Raw genomic sequence first — 17017 nt, forward strand, 5'->3', positions numbered from 1 at the left:
GACAGCAGCGGAATATATATCGTAGACTCAGGCTCGGGTGGAACGTGTGCCCGGTTCACAAAAAAGCAACAAGATCAAGATCAACTCCGACTGGTGGAGCTACCTTGCTTGCAAAGCCATCGATCCTGAGCTTGTGACCAAAATGGCTCCCTCAGATAGCCTCTTTTGTGGGGAAACCAAGGTGAAATTAGATGTTTCACATTAAATCAAAGCTCAGAAGGCCTGTTGCTACGAGCACATTGTAAGGAACCATTATTGGCGACAAATCAGAATAAACCCTAACCTGGCATCAAGAATGTGTGTACTGGATTACCCGCAGTCGTGATAGACGCCGTGCTCGTTAGGAAGGCGTTCGAATGGCGGAAAAGACTCACCTTGAGAAACACCGAGGAAATCCCAGACTGTCCAACAGAGTCTGCTCATTAGCTTAGTCTAAATCAATGATGCATTTCTCATGATCAAAGTGCTTGAAGACCATAAGCGCATGCTTCAATGATTAGTTGATCCGGGACTAAGGCTGCCAGCATCCCGGCAACCGGCGACCTGGCACGATGGTCTTGTTTACCAAACAACCAACTCGACTCCAACTGGTTATTGTGCTACTGCCATCCTGTGCATTCAATTGCATTCAGCCTGAACTGGTCATTCTGATCAGCGATTCAACCGGAAAGTCGGAGAGCCGGTACGAATGTGTTTGGTATAATATACTAGTCAGATATAGCTAAGTCACGTAAAGTGAAGTGTGATGTCGTTTCTACATATGTGCAAAACCTCGAGATGATCCGAATCATGCTACTGCGTCAGAGTATATGCATAAAGTCCCAGAGATTGGCATGCCGGTGGGCATGTATGGGTCCCACCATAACCAACACCTTGCGCCAACACTCTCAAGTTGACCAAGGATTGGCAAGATAATTGGGAGGCTTCTTCGGATCCCCCACAGGAATGCTCCACGGATCTCGCCCCCTACCTTGCAAAGTTATCGTCCCGTCTGTTCCGCCAAATGAAAGCGACGCTGAGGGACCAGACGCCGGAGAGAATGCACTATGTAGGTCATTCGTCGATCTACTTGAGTTTTCAAACGAGACCGTGCTAGCCGCAAATGGATTTCCAAATGGAGAAGTTCTGCTCTCTTGTAGAGAAGGAGCCCATTTCGATTCCTCACTTCCACCAAAGGATATCTGAGGAATAGAGGTATAGGGAGAGGTGGCTGAAGAAGGATAGCTCAGGTAATCTGAGGAACCAATATCATTTGCCACTGGGGGCATGCCCTGGTCGCCATCGACGTCATCGCCGGTATCAGGCACATGGTGGAGCGACAGCGAGGTGGCGAATGTAGCGCTCAAGCCAGCGTTTGAGTTAAAGTCAGCCACAGATAAACCCGAAGGGTTGGCGACGTGTGTGGGTGCACTTGTGTAGGCGGGTGGAGCTAATTCTGATTGTGATACAACTGGGGATGCGTGATTTCGGGAAGGTTGATTCAGAGGAACCTGCATTTCTTCGGGATTCTTCTCCGATTCTCCTATCATATCCTTGATGGCTTTTAGATCGAATCCTGCATGAACGGTGATGTCAGTGGAAGAACTTGGTGATTGGCCATCGGAAGGTTGAGGGTTGGTACTCTGAGGTGGCGAACTCTCCGTTGACTCGCGAGGGGGTTCATCATCATCATCTGTTACTTTCCCTAGGAAAGAGGGTTTCCGTCTCGATGAAGCAAAAGAAGCTGTTGAAGGTGGCCTCGATACTGGAGCTGGTGACACTGACGATTTCTTCTTTCTGGAAAACCACTTCTTTTTCTGCGTATTGTCCCCTTCTTTCACAACAACCCTCTCTTCGTTGAAATCAGGTTCCTATGGATGGTAATTAGCATGGTGCCGGTCCGATAAAATGAGTTACGTACGACGGGCTCATCGAAGTAATCACACGAAACAGGGAAGCCAAGCTGGTCTAATATGAGTGGCATGAACGCGCGATAGCTCATATGCCCCGAAATCTTATCCGTAACATCGACGTTCTCTAATCCTGGCACATTCTCGATCGGTCGCAAGCCCGCAACCGTATTCAGACCACCACTGGTTGCACGAAAGAGGTAGTTCAGGACCCAGTCATGTCTTGCGAATGCGTTAACAAAGCGCCCCGAAACGACACTGCGGGCATTGCACCATGTGCTGGTCGATGCTGTTAATGTGGCTCCGAGGAGGAAAACGTCTTGTACAATGCCGAAAGCTTTCGCCTTGGCGAGATCGAGGAGGGCGTAGAAAATGACACGTGCGCCAAGAGAGAAACCGATGAGTGTGATAGGTCGAACACCAAGATGACGATGAATAAGGAGCTGCGCAAGAACACTGCCAGCTGCTCGGGCACGGTCGAGCGCATTATTCCAAGGATTATCAATCAGGTAACCAAGCTTTGTGAGAACTGATGAAGCGGTGGTGAGTTAATCTGTTTACAAAATCCAAATCGACGTCACACCTACTGATTGGCCACTGAAGTCCGCTCATGAGCGCAGTCATCACCGTGTGCTGAAGTACAGTTTGGACTGTTTGTGATAGAATTTCCCCGGTCAGAATTTTTAGCGCACTACCAGTTTCTTGAATCATCTCAGGCTCCCAAAGTACACTGAATACATCGCCCACGATGGGGTCCAGGACGCTGAAAGGTAGGCGGACATCATCAAGCTTGCCATTCATGAATCTACATCACAAGTTTGAGGTGGTCGATAAACCCGCATTTGACGATGGACGCACCCAGGAACGGTCAGGATGCAGCTGACACGCTTGTTGTTGTGCAGCGGTAGCACATCGAATATTCGTACTTGTTGTGTACGTCGGGCCATTCCTTGAGCAGCGATCCCAGAGCCAGTCAGAACTCCACCAGTTGTGATCACAGCGGCCCCGCCGGCCCCAGCAAGGAATCCTGTTGTCCCAGATACGCCAATAGCGGTAAAGGCTGCACCCAGACCAGCACCGATAACAGGCGCGAGGAGACCCGCAGAGAGCCCGATAACCAGACCACCGCCTGTAATCAAATGCAAGTGGAAAATTAATTAGCACTTTTAGGACATCTCGATCAGAAGAAATGAGATCACCAAGGGTGGCTAAACCCATCATCATATACCGCTTCTTTCGCGCAGCCTTTGACGATCCCTCAATAATATCCTGATTCTCCATCTTCTCGACGCCTTCTTGGATTTCAAGCGCCTCTGTCACGCGTGCCTCGAACTTGACCACATCCAACCAGCCAAGCCCGAGTTTGAGAGCCACGCTCTCCAGTAATACACGTGATCTTGCGTCGTAGACACTGTCCGCGATAAGCATAAGGAACAGATCACACAGAACGGTCCACCGTATATCAAGTGTAACGTCTTTTTCAGCGGAAGAAAGCGTTGTAGTGACTCCCATGGATGTAGAATCGACAGAAGTACCCTCAAGAACTTTGGCCGTAGTCTGGAAGGTCTTCTGAGTGGCCGAGGAAGGTGATGTCGGTGACTGAGGAGGACTACGACCGTCCCACACCAGGCTTGAAGGTCGAAGTTTACCGTCTTTGGAATTCTGCCTGCTTGTCGTATCTTTCTTTACCTCCTGAGCTTCAGCCTTCCGCCGTGCTTCAGCAGGGTCGTATTCGGGGTTGGCGACGGTATGGGTGGTCATTAGTGATGGTACAAGATCTATCGCTTGTACACCATGCACAGCTAGGCTGTCTATCATCTTCTGCTCTGATATAGTGTTTGAGTATATGTGATCCCGGTTGTTTGACTGAAAAGATGCGCGAGTTTACCTGCAGTTTCAAGTTCCATGTGGTAATAGAGCCGACCCATGATCTTCATCGCCCATAGCTCCATATGTTGGACAGATGCTTTGAGCTCCTTTCTCTTAGTCGTCTTGAGCTTCTCCACCATTTCTTTCGCCGTGAGGGCGCAAACACCGACGTAGGCAATGCGTTGTCCTTCGGTCAACATATTCTTGGTCGCTTGCATCTGGCTGAGCGGTGTCATGGCCTTGTCCTCGTCAAAAAGGTATCGTGTGCGCAGATGAACCTCGTCCGCCTCATCTTCTTCGTTGACCCGCAGTCTAGTATACTCGTTCTCATTCTGTTCTGTCTTGGAACGCCATTCGACACCCTCCTCATCAAAATCGATGAGGTTGCCGGTTGCATTGCCAGCTGTCGATGCAGATTGCAGCTGTTTCTTTGAAGAGGGCATGTAGTGGTATTTCTTCTGGTCTTCTTCGTCAAGACCGCCTCCGAAGTCATCCTCCTTGATAACTGGCATTTCCTGCCATCCTTCTTCATCATCATCGTCAAAGGAAAAAGGATTCATCGGGTGAGTGGTTTCCACTGGAATTTCGGAAGGATGTGGAGGGTTTGGGAATGTTCAGATCAAAGACATCAAGCTGGGAAATCAAGGGGAAGTGATAGCCCTATGACGATATTCGTCCCTCTCAAAGGCAGGCTGCAAGCCTTGCTTTACTTCCCACGCTTCTTGCGCAATAGCCTATGCTCACAATCTCGCTAACACTGTTATGATGATGTCGCATACTGGAGCTGCCAGGTTTCCCGTGTTTCTATTCGAGTCTTCCTAGGACGTCCAGCAACTTACGAATCGCAGTGAACTAGATTGTCGTAACTTGCAGTCTACGTGATGTATGAAGCTTTGGTGCTAATATCTGAGTTGCGACCAATGCTTGCATAGACACGGATTCCTGCTTGGTTTTCGATGTATCTCCTTTCGTGTTTACATGATGAACAAAGATCTAGCACGTACGCAAGGTCACCCATCACTAGCACTCACATCAAGTTCTCATGCAAATTCTGCATAGACATCGGTTCGGTATGGTCGACGTAGGCAGATAATTACAGCAGCGTACAACATACTTTTTCCAACACACGCTTACCGATACTCATTGCTTTGCCCGTGCCTCTTCCCTCTTGGCTGCGCGCTCCTTCATGTCCTCGTGCTTGAGGGCTGCTTTGACTTGTCGCTGCCTCTTGCGTCTACCATTCCCTCGTCTAGGTCCATTGATAACAACTGGGTCTGCCATGCGCTGCTTCTTTTTTGTGAGTTGCTCGGCGCGTTGCTTTTCACGTTTTTTATCACGCTTGCGAAGGGTGGTCATGGATGCTTTCAGCAGGGCACCGTATGCAGAGTGGAATTTGTCGAGGTCTGTTGATAAAATCTATGTGGTATCATGAGCACTGTCGATCCTTGCAAAAGATCTGTTATGTACCTTGGTGGAGAATTTCGCCTTCTTGCCATCAGTGACACGAATGATACAGGGATATTCTCTGCCCCTATCGCTCCCATCATCCTCTTTCATTACGGAATCATCGCCATCGTGAGTTACTACAGATAGCCAAAAAATAAGTCACTGCAGGTGAGGATAACGACAGATCAAGACGCACCTCGCTTATGAGTGAGCCATATTGTGCCCTTGTCTTTAGGCGATTCGAAGAGGGCGCCCAGCTGCTGCAGAAACTGAATACTGATTTGAACGATCACACTAACGACTATGGTAAGGCAGATGAACGCACTGTGTTATTATCGACGAGCTGCATGGGCCTGACTGCAGCGTGAGCGTCACGGTCGAGAACATGGATCATTTGATCCCGCGAGGAAATATGGGGGGTCACAATGTCCAAACAAGGTCACACGGGGGGGTTTCGAAGCTGGCCGCCGCCAACTGCCTCTCTATTCTCGTTTCTTTGATCTATATTCGAATATGCAACATATCCGAGGAATGTATTGCGGAACTCCTGCTGGCTGTATCGCTTTCTCGAGACTAGACCTTCATGGTACTACTGCCTCCGCGGTCTGGAGCTCCTGCTCTTTTGTCCGTCGATTTACCAAGCACCTTCCGAAAAACGAGGCCGAATAGCTGCAGAACACCCGAGGGCGTGTGGGGACCTTCTCAATGACGCAGCGTCCGATGTTTTGTTTTGTGCGCTCTAGCATGCAGGGTCTTAATAATGAGAATATGAATCTTTGCTTAATTATAAGCAGTGTACGTGGCAGAGACCTTCGTCCCTAACTTTTCAGATGTCTTTAAGCCGTGATTTGTATATCAACGCTCAATTGGTTCAAGATATGCTTTTTAGTGTGCGTCTCCTTTTCCATGGGTGTTCGTGATCATAGATTATTTTTAGGTGATCCAGTGGTTCTTTCTTGTACGCAATAGAACTACAAGTTTACCGAAATCGGTATAGCCTGTAGGGTATGGTTCGATTCCTAATAGGCCGATGCTACTTACCTCAACCTTAGGCAATTCGTTACGGGTACGGTGACCGTATTATGGCCCCGTATAGTACCGTCGTACGGCGTACGGTGAACAGCCCTGTTTTGTAGATTGCTGGCGCCGCTACTCGCACCGTCGTACTAAGGTATCATTTTCGCCATGGCTTCAACAGACACTGGCATTCCGCTGGATACCGCTGCTATCATGTCGACAGTTCTGGAAGGCATTTTATACGGTGAGTGTTGCAATGAGTGTGCTCGTTTCATGCCCGCCAAGCAAGCATTTTTCAGGCTTTTCAGTCCTCATGTTCATAGGCACTATCTGGACATTCACCTACAAAAAACGCTTGCGGGACGTCAATCGGCCAATTGCTGTGGTCGCCGCCCTGCTGTTTGTACTTAGTACTGTGGTTAGCTTCTCGCCGCTTGAGTCCGATGTTATCTACTGATGGCTCCCAAGCACATGGTCATAGATATCATTCGTATCGAAGAGGGACTGGTGAAGTATCGCGACACTTTCCCAGGCGGCCCAGCGGTATTCTTTGCAGACGTTTCCCAAGAAACATTTGTAGTCAAGAATGTGATAATCACCTTGCAAACCCTGCTTGGCGATGGGGTGGTGGTGGGTCCAATTTTCATCTGCCAGTTTGAAACCCTCTTTGCTTACAAAACTCGCCTTTCTGGCAAAAGATCTATCGATGCTACGTCGTTTGGAAATCCGTCCGGATCATCATCCTGCCATGCATTATGTGGTGTTGTATCGCAGGTTGGGTTGTGATTATGCTCGGGAAGCTGTATTCTCTGACGTTCAAGTTGTTTCGAAGTGTTCGGGACTTGTATGGTCTACGACTTTTCGCAAGCGCTGACTAGCAATGCCGAAAGTGTCTTTACCAACGAGACTGGACGTTGGACCGCGGCGTTCATTTCCTTTACTTTCGCAACCAATTTGTTCAGTTCAGGTAAGCACACTTCTGCATCAGCGCGATGCCGAGGCTACATACGAACTTGAATATGTGCAGGATTGCTGGCATACCGCATCTGGACGATCGAACGCAGGGTCTCTACCACTCGTGCTAGGAAGGGTATAATGCCTATTGTGCGCGTGCTCGTGGATGCTGCTATTTTATACTCTGCAGCCACCTGCTCCGCAATAATATGTTTTGCCCGCTCGAATAATGGCCTATATGTCATTGGAGACTTGGTAATTCCGCCGCTAACACACCTGCCATCAAAAATCACTGAGCTTCTGTCAACTAGATCAACCCGATCATCCCGATTGCTTTCTACATGGTGTTTATTCGCATCGCGGTCAATAAAAACACTCAGGAATTCTTCTCGGCTGTCTGTGTGGGGACAACTGAGACAGAACAAAGAATCCCGCTGGATTTTCCTATGCAGCCTGGATACATGCGGAACGATGCATCCTCCTGGCCGACAGCCCAGAAATAGCGATCCATACATATGTCACAGTAGATTTCCAGCATGGTGTAAATTCCTTCCGTATTGCTGTTCCAGACGGTGGCTACTCTTGAATCCATGAGGAACGCAATAAGATCTGGCTGTGTGCTTGCCTTTTAATGATATTAAGATCTGATGGAAGGAAATGCCCAGTGTTCAGCAGTGTACTACATCGGAACTCCATTGGTCATGATCTTGTTTCTGACAATATCTGTAGTTGCTGGTAATTCATTCAACTAGTCTCCAAGACGGGTGCCCTTGCGAGGACTCTAGGAGCTCTGGCTCACCCCACATTCATCAACGAAAGCCCTCTGAGACACTTGGCTAATCCCTGAACACTAGTATCAGATGTTGAGAACCGTGGTGCAAGGTAAAGTACATATTCAGTTCCTGATGTCCTCGTGCTCTAAGTTAGGCACTGTCTGAAAGCTTGTTTGATAAGTGGGAGGATAGTTGTATAGACGTATACTAAACTAGATGACGGTATTTTAGGGCTATAAAGCAAGGGGGATAAATCACCCGGTCCGCATATCAAAGGCTGCATAGGATGTCGCTGCAATTTTCTTGGTCCTGTCTCAGTTGTCCCCTCACGAACTCACAAAAGTTGTCACGGCCAGTGTAGCCCCGAGTCTTTTGAAGGTAATAGCATCCCCAACTTGAGGAGCAATATTGATCTAGAGAGGTAACATCTAACGCTCACATCACACAGGGCGGAAAGAAAAACATCGAGCAACAGAAAGTTTCAGAAAATGACCTCATGACTGATGCTAGGTGGGACGACGACGACGACCAATGTAAAATCCGCAACACGTAACTTCATAAGAAACTTCTCCCGTTCCACCACCTGAGCTCTGTGTTTCTGTCGGTCGCGCTTGAGATCCTTGTGTCCCGGGCGCAGGTTGACCTACCTGCGTTGAACCGCCGGCTTCGTTTATGCTTCTATGTTGTATAGCTGCGGCCAACTCGGCTGCGGCCAATTCTGCCGCGGTGGGAGGGGAAATGAAAATTCTCTGCAAATACATTTATCTCGATGATATCAAAAAGGAGCGATGGAGAGCCACCCACATTTTTCTTGCGACCGGGAGCTACATCGACGGTGCGTATGGAGCTTCCTCCAGAAAATAGGCTGAAATTCCAATGCCGGGGCTCGAGCGGTATCGTTTGTGGCGCATCTGCAGGTCGAGTGCTGAAACGCAGGGAACCTAGCAAACTGCGCCAACGATGGACAGACGATGGACTGTCAGGCGAAGCTGCACGAGAACTTGAAGACGCGGGGTTTGTATCAGTGTTCCAGAAGTCATTGCCCTGTATCAGTATCAGACTTGCAAGAACTCAGGAACCAAAAAAAATGTACTGACATATTTCGCCAAGCCTTTGTTGTTGGGCTGATGCTTAGAGACGAAACTAGCGTCCAGGGCCTAACGAGACGAATAAGCAAAGGATTAGGTTGTTCAAAACCCGATTTGCGCACGTGTCTCGGTCGCGCTGCACGTCCCTAATGAAGAAGTGAGATGTAATGCGAAAGGGAGAGTCAAGCACAGACGACTTGCCTTGAGCTTTGCATTATCTGCATGCTGAATGACAACCAAATCCACTTAACAAAGGCACTGACAACATATAGACGCCCTCACATGATTATTACCCTGTCGCTTCATCACTGCCTTCATGCTCCATACATAAATTTTTGCGTCCGTTCCAGCACTGGCTATGTATTTTCCATCAGGAGAAATAGCCAGAGCCCGGAGTTCGTCGTCGTGCAAGAGCGGGTTTCCAACTGACCGATTGGTCTCGAGGTCCCAGATGCGAACTGAGCAGTCCATTGATGCGCTAAAAAGATGGCTTTCATCAGGGGAAAGACAGAGGGAGTTTACGCCTTGGGCATGACCTCGAAAGACAAAGAGCTCCTGCCCATCAATTGACTGCCACTTTCGGATGGTGTGATCGCCTGACGCAGAGAATATGTATGTGCCGTCTTTGGACCAACACAATGACGCCACCTCGTAGTCATGACCCTTGAGCTCCACGAGCAGCTCGCCGTCATTTGACCACACGCAAATCATCTTGTCCACCCCACCGCTCGTGAATTTGTCGCCTCGTGGAGAGTATTTCACAGCAAACACCCAACCATGATTAGTCTCTATTGGTAGTGCTATTTGTCGGCCAGTATGCGGATTCCAGCGTCGTATGGTGCCATCGTCCGATCCACTTACTATCTCCAGGGCGTTGGGAGACCAATCGAGGCACCTCACTGGATCGTCATGCCCCTCCCATGGGTCGCCGACCACCCTCCCCTCTTGTATATTCCACATCCGTATTCTGCCATCTGCGCTCCCAGATGCGACCATGGTTTCGTCTGGAGACATTGACATTGAGCATACTGCTCTTCCGTCACTATCCCAAGTCTTCCCCACCGACTCTCCGTCTCTTGTCCACTGACGAATTGATCCATCATTCGATGCACTCATTATACTGCAACTGGTGCCCACATATCTGAGGCTCCGAATGAGTTTGGAATGGCCCTCGATGATCCACTCCGGCTTCAAGCTCCCTGGTGGACGTTCTGGCGTTGGTTTCTTCCATGATGTGGTCCGAGTATTGTGGTTGACGAAGTACGACCGACCGAGTGGTGAGATGTGCCATTCGCATCCGAGAACGAGTCGCCCGTGATCATCTACGTTCGACCATGAATATCTCACTGGTAGTGATACATCCTTCGCTGACCTAGTTGCACTCCTGGTAAAGGCCGGGTCCGTGAAGCCATCATCAGTGTGTCATCTTGATATACCATTGCACCATCCAACGCCTGAAACTGCTGCCATCGAAAAGGAAGTGCTTCATTCCCGCCTGCTTCTTGTTGAGTCAGTTAGTAGGTATAACAACACGCTTACTCACCTTCCCAAAGTGCATCCTGGCGGTGCTGTGCACCATAGCGTGGTGGATCCTTCTCCGTCGTCCGAAGGGGTGCGCCAACCATCAGCAAGTTCAGCATCGCTCCCCGTTCTCCATCTCTCCATTTCGCTGATGTGCTTGACTCTGCGTTTTCACATGCCATGATGCTGAATGAGGTAAATTCAATGATATGGAAGTGACTTGTCGCTGTGCACGCTGTATTTGTAGGAGCATTTTCAACCACGTATCGATGGCTGTGCTCCGAATGTTGAGGCAGTTCTGCAGATTGTTATACATCAGGGCTGCTTAATTCTCGGGCTCAGGCTTCAGCCCGCTCTCGGAAGCATTGCGGTCCTTTTAAAAATGTCGATGTTTGATGGGCTGAGCGCTGAGAGCAAGAATTGAGCAGCCCTATTACGTTAAATTCCTCAGGGAGCGTCAAGATGTAAAGATTGCGATGCCTGTGAATAGTACGCCAGTCAATTGTACAAGGTCTCCGATTATATTTCAAAAATTACAAGCGTGTCTATATAAAAAAAAAATGCCAGATGATGCCAGTTAATATTTGCCTGTGAAGGCCAAGTACCCCAGTGATCGCAGTCTAGGAAGGAGGCACGATAGGGATGAACCTCCTGAACAATGTGGTGATAAGTAAAGACGTACATATTCGGTGACGGCCGGATGTCAACTCGCTGCGTTATCGTAGTCACGGTGACGAAATTGATCTTTATGCTCGAGGCCCAGAAGGTGGCGTTGTCGTCATTCAGTGTACGCAGAGCCGAAACAATGTCAACCATAGCCTGCCGTCGTGAAAACTCGAAATGCTGGCGATGAGGAGAAGAGCGTAGGGTAGACTCGGACTAGTGGATGATAGGAAAATGTAGGACTTCATGATCCAGATCGCCAGGGCAAGGTACAGAATCAAGCTGTATCGTTCCTTGATTAAATGATGTTGTAATGGGGCAGTCCACGAGATGATTGCACAGTGCTGGAGGTCAAAAACCCTAGATGGGACTAAATGCTCGAATATACGGGAGGGGTAGCCCGAAAGATAAGCGAAGAGTGAGCTCTTGTGGGGGTAGTGACGGAAGTGTGAAGCATGACGCAAGTAGGATAAGACCAAGTAACGTGAGAAGAAAATTCAGATACCGTTTGCGGCATGCCACTTCAAGCTTCAATGATAGGCGCCCCGTGCGCGTGGGCCACCATCCATGGCTGCACCGTGCAGAACCAGCCATGAAAAGAGAATCGGTCTGACTTGCCTTCAAATTTGTATTTCAAAAGCTGCACAAGTCTTCTCCGGAGTGTGAGTTCTTTCCTCGAGGCTCTTCTCTGTGACAGCGTGAGTTTGCTATGACTCCGAGTCAGCTACCTGTTGTTTCTGACCTTGTCGACACATAGAATTCTGAATGAAGTGGGGCATCACGAGCTGCGTGATATTATTCATTATATCATTCTAAGCGGGCGCGCAGAATCTGATATCTCATTGCTCTATAGGATCGGTTTTCTCGAGATACGGACTGTTCTCGGCGCTTCGAAGGCATCGCAAGTTATAGTGAAGTTGCGAATATCATTTTTTTTGACGAGGAAATGAGTATGTGTATGTGTTCCCACAGATTATGCTGAGGAGCGTTACGCGTGTCGCGTGTCGCGCGCCGCGAAGCTTTGATTCTGATTCTGACGCTGTAAGTCGTGCTTTTGGAAGTTCGTGCCTGCAACTGAGGATCTGCATTGCACATGTGGGGCTGTCTTCCTCTGAAGTGTTTGTGCACAAAACCGCAGTGCAGCTCTTCGGTTTCAATCCCTCCATAGTCGCGGTGTGATCAGAACAGATTTTATATTCTCAACCTTTAACGTGTCAACTTGACCTTTGCTAGTATTGTACCTGTGATAATGGCGAAAATGCGAATTCAATTACTCCTGCATGCGCAAGGAACACGTCGGGTGATGTATCACATAAAAGACGAGGGTGCTCGAATCATCTCGATTTTCATAGATTCAAATATATAGTAGTACAACGAAAATGAAGAGCCAGAACAAAGCATAATGTCTTCTGCCATGATACATCATCTGAGATAGTTGCAGCATTTAGTGACAATTAAGACTAACAGGAAACGAAAGTTCAAACTTGATTCGTGTATTTCTATCCGACATCTCCATGAATTAACTGCGGCAACAACATCATCGTGAAGTAGAACTAGATGCGTCGGATTTAGCAAATACGAGGGATGGAGAGGAAAGACTCACAACTCACGCATCTCGGCAATTCGACCAGTGTTCCCCATGTGCCATGCGACTCAAGTCAAGCTCGATACATCCTCTTGGGATGACCAATGCAGTCCAAGGATTATAAAGAAATGACTGTCGGGAAGCGGGAGGTACCCAGAAAAGGAGCCGACGGCTGGGTCCCGACGCCCATCCATCAGCTCCCAATAAGAAAGGGGTTGAATCGGAATCATGATGGAGGGTGCCCTCAAGTATGTCAGCGGGGTTGCGCAGCGCATATCCCAAGGTGGACGAGAAGCAAATAAAGTGATTTTTCTGAGTGCTGGTTGATATAGGATTGTCGGGTTTGCGAGGTGTTATATCCAGAGAAAGTGCAGAGGAACGTGTCTCGGTGTGCTGCTGCATTGCTGCATCCCACAGCCGGATAGTCTTATCGCTTGAACTAGACACGATGCGAGTACCGACTGGTGAGAACGAGACTGACCAAACCGCGTCAGTGTGTCCCTGGAAAGGCCCACCCACTGGCTGTCCTGTCGCTGTATCCCACAGCCGGACGGTGTTATCGCCCGAACCAGATGCAATGCGAGTACTATCCCATGAAAACGAGACTGATAAAACCGCAGAAGTGTGCCCCCGCAAGGGCTCACCCATTGGTTGACCCGTCGCTGCATCCCACAGACCGATAGTGTTATCCGAAGAACCAGATGCAATGCGAGTACCATCTGGTGAGAACGAGACTGACCAAACCGTAGAAGTGTGCCCCTGCAAGGGCTGACCCAATGGCTGTCCCGTCGCTGCATTCCACAGCCTGACAGTCATATCCTCCGAACCAGATGCGATGTGAGTACCATCCGGTGAGAACGAGATTGAGTTAACCGCAGAAGTGTGTCCCTGGAAGGGCCCACCCAATGGCTGTCCTGTCGCTGCATCCCACAGCCGGACAGTGTTATCGCCCGAACCAGATGCAATGCGAGCACCATCCGGCGAAAACGAGACTGAGAAAACTGTAGAAGTGTGCCCCCGGAAGGGCTCACCCAATGGCTGTCCTGTCGCTGCATCCCACAGCCGGACAGTGTTATCGCCTGAACCAGTTGCAATGCGATTACCATCCGGCGAAAACAAGACTGAGAAAACCGTAGAAGTGTGCCCCCGGAAGGGCTCACCCAATGGCTGTCCCGTCGCGGCATCCCACAGCTGGACAGTGCTATCCTCCAAACCAGACGCGATGCGAGTACCATCCGGTGAGAACGAGATTGAGTTAACCGCAGAAGTGTGCCCCCCAATCACAGTCTGAACAGCTGCCCAGTCCGAATCACGTCCGGATGTCAGACAAAGGCTATTCAGAAACTTTGCAGTAAATTTGGTAGCTATGGTGGAGTTGGTGGGGGAGAATGGTAGCGCTGATAGATACAGATGTGGCGTGCTGTACAAAATTATGTCGCCAAAGATTTGAATGAATCTTTGCACATCCATTGTGGTGGACAACAGATGTTCGTATCCAGAATGGCCCTGTAGTTTTTTGTGAGCTGTTCGTCCAACACTACCTAACGAGCATGTGCTCACCTTCAGCCACTGGACAATCAGCGGATGTGCGCCAGCTGCGACGCCAAGTGCGTTCAAAAGACCGAGTGCTTCAATCCAGAAAAGCATTCGCTCGTCATCGACGAATGCTTGTATTTCATTCGCGAGCTCCGTGTTAAAGTCCGTTGCTTGTACGTGCGTAGCCCAAAATCGGCAAGAATAGGACAGATGGGGTGGAATGGATTTTGTAACTCGTTGAGGCAGCTCGGTATCTTCGCGATTAGGGATGTATGAAGACTTCAAATCACATATATTGAAACCGAGGCCATGTTCCATCACTCGAAGTGATGCGAAAGCAAGGTCGCGCTGTACATCAGCCACTTCGACGAAAAAGTCTCCGCTGGATGATTTGTCTGTGAGGAAGTCGCGGAAGGATGAATGAAGGGGTCGGATGACGGAACGCGAGTTGGTGGTGCCGCTGAGCAGGGATCCCATATATTTTACAAAGCGCATGTTGTCATGCTTGCTTGGGTCAGGAAAGTGGCTCCGCATGGCATTGAGGGAATCGAAAGAAAGCGGTTCCGCTGTGCCAAGTATCTGTCCCATCATGGAACCAAACTTCGCCAGCTCTTTCTTGTACTCGTCATCGTCATCGTATTGATCCTTTGGGATGACTTCTTTCAGAATGAGGTGATACATCTCATACAACTTGCCTGTCAAACTCTCAGGATTGCGTTCTACGACAGCTTTGAAGCGGGAAATTGGGTTTGCGCCAGGCAGGTCTTTCTTGACATATTCGCAGGCAAGACGTGCCCACTCAAAAAGTCCGTCGGCTTTCGCGGCGAGGCTTGCAAACTCTTCGTCCCCAAAGCCCGACAACCCGTTCAGTTCCTTAGACACGAAAGCGTGGATGTCGCTGAGCACAACTGCCTCTGGAATGTCATCCATGGACAACCGTACAATATGATCAGCACCTTCAAACTCCCTTGCGATATCGTGAAGCGGGCAAGAGGTAACGAGGATCCGAAAGTTGGATGGGAGTTCGGTGATTTTGGGAAGTCCTTTGTCCTGTAGTTTACAGGCAAGTATGCGGAGAAGGTCCCGCCGCGTTTTTTCAGGGCCGCTCTCGTCCAGCGCTTCAATCACGATCAAGACAGGCCCTACACTTGATGCAGAGAACTTCTTTAGCGGGGACACCACAAGCTTCTCCCACTGCTGCAAGACATCCGTCGTATTCTTGAGTGAAGTGTCATTTTTGACCGCATCCGCCAATGCTCGTTTTATCTCCGCATCACAATCAGCCAGGTCACGAGCGATGGTGGAGAAAACATGTTCATGCCGCTTCACTTGGGCCCTGTCGAAGCAGAAACACGACCCGAGCCTTCCCCTGTCTTTGAACCTCTTGGCAATGGTGTGAGCGATGGCTGATTTTCCCTTTCCTGCAGGACCAGATAACCACAACACACGCTGAGCAGCATCGTCGCTGCTGTTGATCCATTCCGTAATCTGGGAGAGAATGTCCGTGCGCGTCTCTGGTAGGCATTGTTTCCTAGTATCCAGTCCTGCGTCCTTTGCATAGGCGATATCGCTGAGATCCAATGTATCACCTGCAGGGGTGTGAGTAGACGTAAAAGTTGGATGCACATCCGAATGCTCACCCGCACAATGAACGAAGATAGCTACGTCCAGTAGAGCTCGGTCCCGAAATTTCTGCATAAGCACATCCAAAGCGCCGCTGTACTGTTGAATCATAGCCTCAGTTTCCGAGACCGAGTGTTTCCCCAGTCTTTTCCCTGTAATAAAGGTAGAAGATTGAGAATGTGCGAGGCACGATAAATCGCGACTCACAATAGCTCGTGATCTCTGCGTAATCCCTGATGAAATGGGCGCACTCTCGAGTCTGATGTGCGATTTGACCAACGATGTCGCGCATTGATTCAATCTGGCCAAGAGTATCGTCCAGGATCATGAAGGTATATACTTCACTTATTTTCTTCAGGAGGTCAAGTACCAATTTGTCGCGCTCCGCTTGAGCGAGAATAATCTGCATGAAGTTATAACTTCTAAGCAGGACACAGAACTCCGACACAATGGAACATACTTTGGATGCAGCAGAAAGTACGCCCAGTGCCATCTTTACGTATGGATGTACCTATACCTTGGTTAGTTCGATACCAGTTAAGGAGGGTGGCCCATACATTCACGATTTTCTCAATGACAGTGTCGAAAATTATGAGGGGTTGGAGGTATGTGGTCTGGAAGTCGTCAACGGTAGCGAGACCTGCTGGGGCATTGTTGGCGGTGGACGCCACGGATGACACAGGTCCCCCAAGTATTTTCATGCGTTCTGCGGCCTCTTGCGCACCCCGAAGTTCAGCGCTAACCGAATTGGGACCAGAAGTTTCCTCCAGACCAGGGGGGGTGATAAGAACCTGAGCGACCACTGAAAATTAGAGACGAAAACTAGATAATTTCATGCAAATACCTTCGAGGCAAGTTCTCCGGATGGACCTTGGTCAACGCTGCCACTGGGACCCCCAGTTGTGGTGAGACGCGTGTCGTTGGTGGGGGGATTCAAATGCAACGTGTCCTGGGCGCCTCTGAGAAAAACTGAAGGATTACGAGTCCGAGCACTTACCTCAATAGTCTGATTTGGTACACTTTGAAGGTCGATGTTCTGGACCACAGGAATGG

General features: G+C 49.3%; 4 protein-coding genes across 4 annotated transcripts; 1 reads left to right on the top strand and 3 right to left on the bottom strand.

Annotated features, from left to right (window-relative positions):
* Positions 1 to 557: 557 nt before the first annotated feature.
* DEU56DRAFT_799059 (uncharacterized protein) lies at positions 558 to 4451 on the bottom strand. The gene is made up of 6 exons (XM_041353022.1): positions 3778 to 4451; positions 3089 to 3715; positions 2748 to 3018; positions 2477 to 2694; positions 1901 to 2418; positions 558 to 1850 (listed from the first exon to the last, which is right to left on the bottom strand). Exons 1-6 carry the CDS (start codon positions 4316 to 4318, stop codon positions 888 to 890), a joined length of 3138 nt encoding a protein of 1045 aa, XP_041209437.1. The 5' UTR covers positions 4319 to 4451; the 3' UTR covers positions 558 to 887.
* A 447-nt stretch (positions 4452 to 4898) lies between these two features.
* On the bottom strand, positions 4899 to 5553 carry DEU56DRAFT_735114 (signal recognition particle, SRP9/SRP14 subunit; the record flags this gene model as incomplete). Its single annotated transcript, XM_041348430.1, has 4 exons — positions 4899 to 5174; positions 5226 to 5341; positions 5401 to 5473; positions 5530 to 5553. 4 exons carry the CDS (start codon positions 5551 to 5553, stop codon positions 4899 to 4901), a joined length of 489 nt encoding a protein of 162 aa, XP_041209438.1.
* An 836-nt stretch (positions 5554 to 6389) lies between these two features.
* DEU56DRAFT_911872 (uncharacterized protein) lies at positions 6390 to 7678 on the top strand (the record flags this gene model as incomplete). Its single annotated transcript, XM_041357331.1, has 7 exons — positions 6390 to 6465; positions 6521 to 6639; positions 6690 to 6851; positions 6920 to 6995; positions 7054 to 7188; positions 7249 to 7430; positions 7487 to 7678. The coding sequence occupies 7 exons, from the start codon at positions 6390 to 6392 to the stop codon at positions 7676 to 7678; spliced, it is 942 nt and encodes a 313-aa protein (XP_041209439.1).
* Positions 7679 to 12826: 5148 nt separating this feature from the next.
* On the bottom strand, positions 12827 to 13207 carry DEU56DRAFT_735344 (uncharacterized protein; the record flags this gene model as incomplete). The annotated part of the gene is made up of 1 exon (XM_041348449.1): positions 12827 to 13207. One exon carries the CDS (start codon positions 13205 to 13207, stop codon positions 12827 to 12829), a length of 381 nt encoding a protein of 126 aa, XP_041209440.1.
* Positions 13208 to 17017: the final 3810 nt, after the last annotated feature.

Source organism: Suillus clintonianus (assembly GCF_016758775.1).
Source record: "Suillus clintonianus strain FC179 chromosome Unknown DEU56scaffold_28, whole genome shotgun sequence".
In the NCBI taxonomy this organism is placed as follows: domain Eukaryota; kingdom Fungi; phylum Basidiomycota; class Agaricomycetes; order Boletales; family Suillaceae; genus Suillus; species Suillus clintonianus.

Excerpts from the sequence above, each read along its gene's own strand:
- DEU56DRAFT_799059 (XM_041353022.1), bottom strand. The coding sequence starts at position 4,318 with ATGAATCCTTTTTCCTTTGACGATGATGATGAAGAAGGATGGCAGGAA. Across the intron at positions 3,716-3,777 it reads CATGGAACTTGAAACTGCAG|AGCAGAAGATGATAGACAGC; the intron begins GTAAACTCGCGC and ends ACACTATATCAG. Across the intron at positions 1,851-1,900 it reads ATTACTTCGATGAGCCCGTC|GAACCTGATTTCAACGAAGA; the intron begins GTACGTAACTCA and ends TACCATCCATAG.